Here is a 12,889-nt window from a genome sequence, read left to right on the forward strand (position 1 = left end):
ACTATATAAAAAAAAATTAAAAATTGTCACTTGAAAAGTGAACCCTAATTTTCACTTATCCCCAAATTTCTCTTCATCATCTGTGGAAACTTCAATTTCTCTCATTCTTCATCAATTTTTTCTCGTGAATAATTTTCATTCATCTTCAATTTTAATTGTCAACACCAATAGCAGATGAAGTAGATATATGAGATTAGCACATAATAATACAGGGAAAAATTGTCAAAAAAAAAAAATCAGAGGGAAAAGAGAGTTTGCGAGGGAAAATAAAAATAGACAGTCGGGTCGCTGATCCACCGGTTCACAAATTTGACCCGAAATAGACCGGTTCATACCGATCCATTGACTCGACCAACCCGGGTTTTATAAACCGAGTAAAATACAAGTTAAAACGACGGCGTTTCAGCTTATAAGAAATTCACAAAATAAACCAAGCTCACCGTAACCTAGCCACTCGAACTGTTGCCTCATCCACCAACGTCATCTCATCCTAACCGGAGCACCGCCTTCTTGAACCACCGTCATTCATCTGAGTCTCTAATATCATCATCTTTGGTAATTTCGTCTCATCTAATTTTATTGATTATTTGATCCTGGAATCACAAGTATTCATAATTCGTTTTATAATTGTACCAATCAATTTGTTTAATAGTAGTTTGAGCAATTAACTATAGCTATAGTTTGAAAAATATTTGATTCAGCATGCTTCACTTAGCTATAAATAGATTATATTGATAACATTTCAACGTGCTATGATTATAAATCAGTTGAATTGATTTGTTGAATGTGTTCTAGATAGGCCTGTCATGGTTTTCAGTTAGTAGGAAAAACCTAATTGAACTCAAATAACAGTTTTTATGAACATCACTGCTTGAGTTAGAATATCATTGTTATATGATCAATGGAAATTCTATATAATTTATCTGTATTGTATGTATAATAATTGATTGATTCTTTTATTTGTCGCAGACACATCCATTGCCAGCTTTGTCTATTATACTCAATTGCTACTGTGCAAATATACTAGAAGGAGCCATGTAAGTGCAAATGTCGCAGTCTTTCATTCTGAATTCTGAAAAGTTGTTGCATAAGTGATTTTTATAGACTAGAGTGGCAGTACATTACAACTTTTAATTACAGAATTCGACTGCTATACAGCTATAATGTTTTACACTTAAGTGCAGCTGGTTACGAGGGTAACTGTAATACAATTAGGAACCAAGGCTCAAAGGCCATTCCCTATATAGAACAGAAACCATAAGGCAGAAATACACATAAGCACAGAATATACTTTAATTCCAAAAAATTCATCTATATTCTGTCTTAGTATAATGAAAACACTCTGAATCAGAACCGAAATATGATAAATGATATGTTTATGGATTTGTTTCCAGGTCGAGGATAATTGTGAAGAATCTCCCTAAATATGTTGCAGAGGATCGACTAAGAGAATTGTTTTCTCAGAAAGGAGAAATAACTGATGTCAAGCTTAAGCGTACCAAGTATTGTTTCTTTCCTTAAATCATAAAATCCTTATCCCAATCCTCACGGACACTGATATAGAATTTTAATTGCTCTGTGTTAATTTGCTGGTTGAATCAGAAACGGAAAAACTCGCCAATTTGCTTTTATCGGATTTCGTACAGACCAGGAAGCTCAGGAAGCGATTCGATATTTTAATAGATCTTACCTTGACACGCTTAGAATTACTTGCGAGGTCGGCTGTTTATTCCATTATTTTTTCTTAACTTCTTTCACACTATTATATTATTTATCTTATTCAATATTTTTATTACTGAAACTGAAAGCCCATACAAAAAGCTTTACCATGTTCTCATAAACCAAGCAGGTGGCTCAAAAACAAGGTGATGCTAATCTTCCTCGTCCATGGAGTCGACATTCAACAAAAAAAGACAATAAAGACAATAAAGTGATCACCCCAGATGCGAACAATCATGCTAGAGCTAAAGGACAAGGAGACAATTCTAAGGACATTGATGACCCAAAGCTTAAAGATTTTCTTCAGGTCATGCAACCTCGGGCTAAGTCTAAGTTGTGGGGAAATGATACTTCATTTGCATCCAATGATGGTAACAGCCAAGCAACATTGAATAAGGAAACCGAAGGTACATTGGTTGCAAACCATCCTATCTTGAGCAACTCACAAGTAGATGGAATACCGCCAAATAATCCTGAATCCGACAAGTCACGTGAGCTTAAGCATGGTGGATTAATTTCTGATATGGATTATTTCAAGAGTAAAGTGACAACAGAATGGTCTGATTCTGAAAGCAGTGATGATGAAAACAACGATGAAAACAATGATTCGGAATCTGATGACGAGGATGACAAAGATAACCATAGTCATGCTACTAAACGTGAAGAAAATTGTGGCAATTACCCTTCTGAAAAAACCCCAAGAAGTGGTGCTCAAGAGTTAGAAGTAGAAGGGAAAGAAGATACTTTTCAAGAGGATGTTGCCAATGATAAGTCTCAGGTTAATGTAACTGAGGAAGGGGAGCAATCATCAAATCCAGAAGATAAGAAAGAAGTTTCTGAGTCGTGTCGACTGTTTGTCCGTAATCTGCCATATACGACCACGTAATTTCTCAAATCATCTTATGGATGCATGTTTCATATTTGTTTGCCTACTTTTCCAATTATTTTTCTACAGAATGAATGTCTTCTGCAAGTTAATTTTCTACATTACTAATATCTTTCAATGATTATGTTGTTTCAATTGACCTTAAATGTTTTTTATATTTCTACGGTTTTATCATTTATTATTACTCTGTTGCAGTGAGGAGGAACTGGAAGAGCATTTCAGTCAGTTTGGTAGTGTCTCACAGGTTCATTTAGTTGTTGATAGGGAGACAAAACGATCCAAAGGAATAGCTTATATTCATTTTTCAGTTCCAGAATTTGCAACCAGGTAACAACTAGATGGATAAAAATTGTTGTCTCAGCTTCATTTATGCCAAGTATTGTTATACTGTAAATCTTTCTTTCGGTTAGTTCATCGTTGAGCAGTAGAATTTGTGAGGGAGTGCTTTTAAAGAATTAAGTCATATTTAAAAAAAAATCTTCAGGTTGCATATGTAGGCATAAACAATCTTTTGTCCATATTACTGTTAAAGACTGTTTCAAAAGTTCTTCTCCCTTGATAGCTAGCTTTTGTCCATATTACCATATTTGTTTAAGTTATTGAAAAGTTCTAAAACATTCTAAAATGTATGAAATGTTTTCTGCAATCAATCAAAGTAGGTTGGAATTGCATAATCCCCCACCAATTGAATTGTATTTGTAGCTACAACATCACTAGACTTCAGATAGCTGCTATGTCTTCTAGTAATACTGTTTCAAAACTTTAGCTGGTACTTGTCATTAGATAACTGTAATTTACACAATTGTATGATAAATGTTTACCAGGGCGCTAGAAGAGTCAGACAATTCAATCTTCCAAGGGAGATTATTGCATGTCATGCCAGCTATACCAAGACATTCAAACAATGAAGAGTAAGGCATAATATTGCATCATCAACAGTGTTAAATTGCATTGTCATGTATTGTTATTTTATGCTATACATGTTGTAGGAACAATGTCTCCAAAGACCAAGGTTCTAAAACTCTCAAACAACGAAGAGAGGAAGAGAGGAAAGCAGCTGAAGCTAGTGGAGATACCAGAGCATGGAATAGTCTGTTCATGCGTCCTGATACAGTATGTTTCTTTACAGTTAATGAATTGAAAGCTATGATTCTATTATTTCATCCTTCGAGTAGTCAATTTTGCTATAGTACATTGAAGTTCTGAGTAATGCTTATTTTATTTGTATATTTTGTATAGAAAATCGCAACTTGTGGTTTGCTATAGTACATTGAAGTTCTGAATAATTCAAGCTTCCTTTTAATAGTAAAAGATTTTGTATAGAAAATCGCAACTTGTGGTTTGTTTTCTACTTTTCACCATTTTTATTCTGTCCTTTATGTATGTGCTGCTCTAGTTCAGAAGCAAAGCACTTGTTCCTGCCCTGTTAGCGACCATTTCCTCATGAATTGTTTTTGGGTTGGGGGGTCCTTGGTGAGCTGAGTTTGTCCTGTCCTTGTACTCTAGAACAGTTTCTGGTTAGGTTTTGTGGGATTTGACGGGGGGGGGGGGGATTAAGGCACTGTGCTATTTTCCAACTTCACTTGTTGAAGAGTGATGCTCATTTTAACTATTGCCTCTCTGGAGCTTTCCTCCAACAACTTGTAGTCTCACAATGGTGCTTAGCCAATGAATATTTCATTGAGGTTGTCATTTCTAACATTCATAGAGATTGGACATGTCAACTGTTTTTATTACGAACTTTTAGGTCATTTAATTTGCTAAAAAATGAAAGCCTGGATAACACAACTACTTCCATGGTTTCATTTGAAGAGCGGTTGCCTAATGATACTTGATGGGTAGGACAATTCTTAACCTTTGTTACTCAATAATCAATCCATGGGACAACTTTTTATCCCCGTCACAACATCGAAAAGTAAAAAAATACCTGTTTATAATTGGTTTGGAAGATTACTTATTTTCCTTTTAGTTATTTTCCTTCTGTTTGACACCATTTATCAACTGTTGTACATTGGTTTGGAAGATTACTTATTTTCCTTTTAGTTGTTTATATCCCCTCTTGCTTTTCAAATATTTTTCTTTTGCTATAATAAATATCCAGGGTTATTGCCGTTCAACAAAAAAAAAATAAATCCAGGGTTATTAAATTTTTGCTTCCATACATATAAAAATATAATTTCTTATTTTGGGGGTATGTGTGGTGTGAGAAATTATTTGGAACCCAGGAATTAGATTGAATAGAAACGACACTTTTATTAAGAAAATAGGAAAAATGTCGATGTTTCCATTTTCCAATCATTCATAATTTCATGTTTTCTTGGCACTATAATCTTTTCTCTCATCATTTTCATTTGTTTCTTTCTTTGGTGAGTGCAAATATATTGTTTTCTAGTGGTGAAATTAACATCACCGTCTTGCCAATTTTGCTTTGTAAAACTAAAATGTATATTCTATTCATGTGTTGATGTTAATAGGTTGTTGAAAATGTTGCTCGGAAATATGGTGTTAGTAAGAGCGATTTTATGGATCGAGAAGCTAATGATCTTGCTGTACGTATTGCCCTGGGAGAAACTCAAGTGATTTCAGAAACAAAAAATGCATTTAAGAAAGCTGGAGTGAATGTGGAGTCTTTGGAGGAGATTGCCAAGGGTAAAGTTGATGGTGTAAAAAGAAGTAACCATGTAATTTTAGTGAAAAATTTGCCCTATGGTTCTACCGAAAATGAACTCGCAAATATGTTTGGGAAATTTGGTAGTTTGGAAAAAATAATTCTTCCCTCAACAAAAACATTGGCCCTGGTATTTTTCCTCTCTCCTTTTGTTCACAATGTGTCTACGTATTTCCTTTATTTTTGGAGGGTCCATTTGATAGCTTATTATGGTCTTACAGCCTAGTTCTGTTATAATTTTTACATTCATTTATGTCCGAATTCAACTTTCGATAGTATTCTTCTTTCAGAATGTAGTTGTACAGTCTTGTGTCCTAACTCCTAAAATCCAAAACAAAAAATAACAATCTTGTGAAGGAAGTTTGTTCACCTTCTACTTTATAAAAAATATATTATATCACCATTATATCTTATTGATTTTTTTTTTAATTTATAATAATTCATATTATAGACCTTTGGGTTCTACATATGGTAATGTACTGTATTACGGGAGCTTTTAATATAATTATTGTTGCATATTTGTTTAATTGATTGGTGAAACTTGTCTTTGGCAGTGACTCAGTGAGGCATTTGATAACTTATTGCTTTTTCTGTTTACCTGTTCATTAAACAATGAATAGTAACAGCAAATTCTTATTGTTCAAGCTTTGAATTGTTTGGAGATGATATTTCAGGTTGTTTTCCTTGAAGCAGCAGAAGCTAAAGTTGCTTTTAGAGGTTTAGCTTACAAGCGTTACAAGTAAGATTTTTTGGTTTCTTTTGGTCAGAAGTCCCATGCTAACAATAGGGGTCCCATATTCTTACTCATTGAAGGTTATTGACTTGATTTGCGTTCTATTCAATATAGGGATGCTCCCTTGTACTTGGAGTGGGCTCCTTCCAATGTTCTTAGCCCAAAATCAACATCTGACGATAATGAGATGAATAGTGGAATTGGTGAAAAGGATGTCAAGCGACAGATATTGGAGCAAGATGTGGAAAGAATATCAGATATGGATATTGATCCAGACAGAATAGAGGTTTGACCTACTAAATTAATGTACTTTTTTTAATATTCTTCTGCTCTAGTTTTGTGTGGTATGGTTTGTTGTGATGGAAAATAGAAAAAACAGAGAAATGTATGGTAAATGGATAAAAATAAAATAGAAATGTATGGATCAAGTCTTATATGCAATGTCAGTGACAATAAAACAAGGATATACATGATATATTCATTTTACGTTTTGGGTTGAATTACTCTAGATGTACCTGAACTCTAGGCCCCTATACTAAAAATGTGTTAGATCCTTAAACCAAAGTTATAAAAAAAAGGGTCCAAAAGTTTTAAATAATTTTTTTTATCTAGTCTCTTGATTTTGGTATTCAGTCGCAAGTTATTTAAAAGTTCAAGAATATAATTATAACTTAAAAGTTCACGGACCCTGATAATTTTTATTTTATTTCATGCATTGATTGCATTCATTACAAATAAAATAAGGACTTTAAATAGTAAGTTTTTAAGAAAAATTTATGAAATGTGTAAAGTCAATGCGTTGGAAATTGAAATGTTTAACTTTTTAAATAAATAATTTCTTTAATTGGAATCCTTAAAGAGTGCCCTGGGGGCACTCATTAGCAAGACCCATTATTTTATTCAAGGACCCAATTAAAAAAAGAAATCCAGGGGCCTATTTAAAAATCTCCAAGTAGTTCAAGGACCTCCAGAGTATTTAAATTACTTTTTGTCACCTCTTAGTCCTTTATGTGGTCAAATTATCTGATGCAAGCTGCAAAATATGAAAAAATGATAGATATTGGAAATATGGGAATTGAACCCTGATAAATTTTAAAACTGAATTTTTCTTTCCTTGTTGATATTTATTGTTGTAACTTGAGTTTTAGCCCCTAAACATTTTTTTCTCCGTTGAAGGCCCCTAGTCATCTCTTTGTTATTCTTCAATAATTTCTTGCCATCTATGTCAATTAGAACAGAACTCCAAATTACAATATCATTTTCTATATTGATTATCAACTTTGAAGACGTTTATTCCCAGGACTATGGATTCTTTGTCCCTGCCATTAGGCAAATTATTTCTCACTACTCTATTTTAATCTACTACAGATTACTTTGCAATTCAGTCAATGTTTATTTTGAAATTGTTAATTGTGTATATTAACCATTGGTAAGTAATCCATGATTATTGCTCTTCTGTCATTTGATTAATCTATCATGCTTCAGGCTCGGTCCCTGTTTGTCAAGAACCTAAATTTCAAGACAACTGATGAGAGTTTGAAGGAGCATTTCAGCAAACACATGAAAGAGGGACGAATTTTGAGTGTCAAGGTAACTGGATTTAAGTGTTAAGTAACACATTTTACTTTTTATGACTTGGTGGTTGTTTTTCATCTTTTTTGTTTCACTGCTTTCAAAAATAGGTGAAGAAGCATTTGAAAAATGGGAAAAATGTTTCTATGGGGTTTGGATTTGTTGAGTTTGACTCCACAGAGACCGCTACAAGTGTTTGCAACAATTTACAGGTACTTACACAATTGAATCAGAATATGCATGTTACATGTATTTGAAATCCTAACTATTATTTCGGTCGTTTTACAAAGGCATTTTTTAATTAGTTTTTTTTTTTTTTGGTTTGGGTATAGGGGACTATTTTGGACAGTCATGCTCTTATTTTACAACTTTGTCATGCCAAGAGTGATGGTAAAGTACAAAAGAAAGTTGAGAAAGACAAGAGTTCAACTAAGTTGCTTGTGAAAAATGTTGCTTTTGAGGCAACAGAGAAGGATCTGAGACAATTATTTAGCCCGTTTGGCCAGGTGATTACCATTAAAAATGATAAATTTGTCCAATTATTAGTAAATATTCATTCTTTCAGCCAGAATATGTACAGTTAGTTGTTTGCTGCAAGTATTCAATTTTTTTTCCTTTCACTCATGTTTGATTGCTCAAAACCGTGCAGGTTAAAAGCTTAAGGTTGCCAATGAAGTTCGGAAATCATAGAGGATTTGCTTTTGTGGAGTATGTTACTCAGCAGGAGGCACAAAATGCACTTACGGCACTCTCAAGTACTCACTTGTATGGAAGACATCTGGTAAGTGAAACTAAGTTATGGGTTTGTGAAATTTTATTTTGGGAATCCCCTACACTGCCCCTCTTCCCCTTTGTTTTAGGCGGTGTTGATAATTTCAAATTAGATTGCCAATAGTTGACAAAAAACGGGCCTTGCTATTTTCAGGTTATAGAGAGAGCGAAAGAAGGCGAGAGTTTGGAGGAACTGCGGGCTCGAACTGCTGCTCAATTTAATGAACATAGTGGATTCCAAGATGCTAACTTATCCAGGAAAAGGAAGGCCATCAGTATGTTTGATGAAGAAAATATGAAGTTTGGAAGGTTTGATTAGTGATCCGCTCAAGATTTTAACGTTGTATGTATATATCCCAAAGTTCAGGGATGGCAATTTTGTAGGTCATAGTAAATTGTTTAATTTGTCGCTACTCGGTGTCATTATTTATTACCAAGTTCAGAAGAGACGGTAAAAGGATATGGTCATAATTATATGAGATCACCTTACTGGATGGAATGAAAATCACAAATTTTCCTTTTTAGAGTAAATTTTAGAGACATTGTAGTCTCTATCAAGGACTAATTTGATATTCTTAGACTAAATTAATATTTTCGTTTAGTTATACAAATTGCAAAGGAAGGCCCTTAGGCCCAAATTATTATTTTCATGTGAGAAGGAAGAGAAATACTGAATACTACCAAGTACCAACACTGATTTCTCAGTTCTCATTGCAAATTGAAAAGCATTAGCTATTGTCAAAATGCTAATAAATTGAGTAATGAAACCTAAGCATAATGACAAATTTATCTTCACACTTGTACAGCAGTGTCTCAAATTGCTCTTCAATACTTGATCTCGTTTTTCTTGCATACAGATGTAGAATTGTTTTAAAAATTAGCTATAATTTAAATACATAACATTCAATTCATATCAAACATAAGTATAAGTAATCAAGTGGTAACCAAAGTGGTTCGACTCAAATAGTTAATGAGGTTCAATTAAAGTTGAATAGATCAAGAGCACTCAAGTTCAATACTCAAATGATATGATACAATTATTGATAAAATTTTATTTACCTTCAAATTCAGAATTGTTTACGATCTAATATTGGCAGTCTATATGAGAGTAAACAGCAGCACCAGCTAAATAACAATACTAACTTACTAAGGAACCACAAACAATATAACTATAACATTATACGTTTTTTTTTTCTTCCGACATATACTATAACATTAACATTTAACCCTTAAAAAACCAAACAAACACATGGGATAATAATAACTTTGTGTACCCTGCATCACAAGTTTGAGAATCAGATTGGACCACCACAGGAGTAAATGATTTCGCAGTCTTCACCAATGGTGAGTGTGTACTTATGCACAGGCCTAACAAGGAATGGTGGCAAACGGACAAGAAGTTCACAAACGCATTGGCTGTCCACTTCTTTAGCCCATCGGCAACAATTTTCTTCCTCTGGTGTCGGGCCACGCTTATGATGTTTGTGTTTGTGCCTGTGACTGTGTCGTCCATGACCGCGTCCATGACCCTGTCCATGTCCACGTCCATGACCACGTCCATGACCACGTCCATGACCCTGTCCATGTCCCTGTCCCTGTCCATGACCGTGTCCATTTCCGTGCCCATGGTTGCGGTGGTGGGTTCCTCGTGCCTCATCATCCCCACCATCATCGTTGCCACCACCACCATCATCATCATCATCATCATCATCGTCGTTGTTGTCATCATCGTCGTCGTCGTCATCATCATCATCATCGTCGTCGTCATCGTCATCGTCACCACCATCATCTGGTGGTGTTGGAGGTGCAGGTGGAGGCTCAACAGGTTCAGGAGGAGCCGCAGGCATGAAGGGTAACCTTCCACATGCATAGTTTACCAGTGCAAACTGAGATGGACAAAGTGGGCGTGGATTTGGTTGTGTAACAGACATAACTTGGCCATCAATCTTTGGCACTATTGCCATCAATATTAGAGCCATTGTCATTATGTTGAAAATCACAATTCTCTTCATTTTGGAATCTCAACTCTAATACATCAGATATTACAAGAGTTAAGTTCTCATATAGCTACACTTGAAGACTCGATATATATACTTGCAAATTTATAGGGATAGTTTTTGGGTAGGTTGTATTAATTTCTTGTGAGTTGCAATTGCAAAAATGTAGTTTACCAAGAGTATGAGTTGCGTTCCTACTTGTTCATGAATTTGTCATACATCTTGTGTGATGATCCTTTGTAGGTGACGTGCAAATTATTCTAAATGGGGATCTACCCTCCAACTCACATTTTCCAGCATTGGTGGGAGGAGTGTAGTTTAATGATAGATAAATTAGATTAGCATCATCCATAACTTGTGAGTTGTGAGGGAGAGAGGCACTTTTTTTGTTTTCTTGACAATTTTTTTTTGGTCAATTCTTGACAAAAAATTATATTCTATGTATTAAAAATTATATTCTGTGTAAAAAAAAAAAAGAAGATACAATTACAAAGTGAGAGGAACAAATATCTCAAAAACAAATACGGGTAATATTCGGTGTCGTCAAAAGTTTTTGCGGTCACTATATTTTGTATGGAGGATGAGATGGTTCATATCTCAGCATTAAATCAAGTATAGAATACAAATTTAGAATATGAATCGTCCAAAATTCTTACAACAATATAAATGTTGTGACTTCACCGGAGGAAGTTTTGACTGCATCAAATAAAATTCATTTTCGTAGAAATTGTTGTATGTAGTCATGCTTATTGCATGGTCAACAATTGAGCTAGATGAGCATTTCTGCTTTCATATCCACCAACATTATAGAATAAGTGAATAAATCTCAAGTCTTGATGACACAAAACATTTGGTCCCACCATTTAAGTACACTGTACACACATATAAAAATACACACTCTATTATTTAATTATTTTAAAAATTAACATTAATTATTTTTTTCTCTTTCTATTTTAGTTCAAGTATGTGTGTGACCAAATAGTATACTCAAATAGTCTTTGACTATACAAGACTTCCTCAATTGCACAGATACAAATAATGAAATAAATGACTTTTTTATATATGTAGTACACACATAAACAATACTCAAGCTAAAGAGCTAATGGATTTGTGAATGAGAAATACAAGTCACATCCTTCGAGAGTTGCATGTCCTCACACTCAAAACTCCTCCAACATGAGTCGTTGAGCTCTTTTTCAAAAATATCAAGGGTCCGTTTGATGTGCAGGATAGAGAAACAAAATATGATAAAATTATCTTATCCTACTTAAATCTCTTGTGTAGTGCACCAATAAAAAATGATAAATTAAATCTATTTCTAATCCTATATTCACTCTTTGTTATTTTAATCCTTATTTTAAGCTAGATTACCAACCTGATAACAAAAAACTTCAAAACGCGTCCCGTTGATGTAGTGAGTATTAACGGCGGTGTAAGTGTTTGTGGATGAAAGAAACTCACTTGATGGGAGATTTTTATGTAGCGAGGTGAGTTGGAAAGTTCCACATATTATTTGGAAAGATGAAGATTGAACAACATGTGAAAAGATCCATAAATTCAATACGTTAAGATTTTGGGTGGAGAAGTAAAACCTCTTCCACTTGTATGGTTATTCTTGGTCTAGAGAAATTTTTGGTTGCACACAATACTAAATATTACATGTTAGACATGAAATTCTGGCACACTAGTATTAAGATGTTGTACTCAACGCTTCACCACTATAACTTTTAATGCGTGAATCAATGATCCAACATCCAACCGCGCATACACAAGGAATAGTAAACTAAACAAACTGAAAGTAAATTAACACAGTAATTTGTTAACCCAGTTCAGCATAAGCCTACTCTGGGGGATACCAATCCAGGAGTGAATCCACTATGATAGTATTAGTTTGAAGCCCTCAATAAACCTCCCGTTTATGACTTCTCACCTAATCACCACCCGTGCTATATCCTACCTAAGACACACCTAGGTATGAGAACCTCCGCTCACCTCCTCTTGACCACAGCCACTGTGATCGTACAATACTAGATTTAATATGTGAAGACACACTTCATAAAACACTCACACCACTTCCGTGCTTAAAAGCTTTGGAATGGTATACACACACTATCTCCTTGCTTAGAAGCTCCAGAGATATTACAATGCACAAACACACAGTTCCTAGTCTAGTGGGAAATCAACACAAGACTTAGAACACAATAGACACAATACTAAAACCTAAACTCACGCTTTGTAAGACTCAAATCTGGTTTCAGTGAATTGAACAATGGAGTCAACCTTCTTTAAATAACCTTCACGAGCTCAGGCTAGGTCTTCAATTAGGCTTCAATAGCACAGCATGATTAATGGTTCCTTCAAGGAATAATCTTCAATTAAAATGTTTTGTTTCCTTAACTTGAAGATCTGATTAACAAGCAACACTTGATCACGAGATCCATTAATAATTATGCGTGACAACGCTCCTTATCACAAACGAACCTTTATTGTGGATTCCATATTTAGAACTTAGGCGCGAGATCTCACCATACACAGGCCCGGCC

The 12,889-nt window shown here is 34.5% G+C and overlaps 1 protein-coding gene across 1 annotated transcript; it reads left to right on the top strand.

Moving 5' to 3' along the window:
- Positions 1 to 393: 393 nt before the first annotated feature.
- Positions 394 to 8,914, top strand: LOC123888601 (multiple RNA-binding domain-containing protein 1). Its single transcript, XM_045937679.1, has 16 exons — positions 394 to 555; positions 970 to 1,037; positions 1,395 to 1,502; positions 1,603 to 1,717; positions 1,850 to 2,601; positions 2,801 to 2,932; positions 3,430 to 3,516; positions 3,595 to 3,718; positions 5,080 to 5,403; positions 5,948 to 6,012; positions 6,121 to 6,292; positions 7,492 to 7,596; positions 7,689 to 7,790; positions 7,911 to 8,084; positions 8,228 to 8,359; positions 8,504 to 8,914. Coding segments are annotated over exons 2-16 (2,559 nt in total). The 5' UTR covers positions 394 to 555; positions 970 to 1,035; the 3' UTR covers positions 8,669 to 8,914.
- Positions 8,915 to 12,889: the final 3,975 nt, after the last annotated feature.

Source organism: Trifolium pratense, linkage group LG6 (assembly GCF_020283565.1).
Source record: "Trifolium pratense cultivar HEN17-A07 linkage group LG6, ARS_RC_1.1, whole genome shotgun sequence".
Taxonomy (NCBI): Eukaryota; Viridiplantae; Streptophyta; class Magnoliopsida; order Fabales; family Fabaceae; genus Trifolium; species Trifolium pratense.

Bases quoted from the DNA above. Each gene is read 5' to 3' on its own strand.
- LOC123888601 (XM_045937679.1), top strand. The intron at 7,597-7,688 runs GTAACTGGATTT...TTTCAAAAATAG, and splicing joins GACGAATTTTGAGTGTCAAG to GTGAAGAAGCATTTGAAAAA. The intron at 7,791-7,910 runs GTACTTACACAA...GTTTGGGTATAG, and splicing joins GTGTTTGCAACAATTTACAG to GGGACTATTTTGGACAGTCA.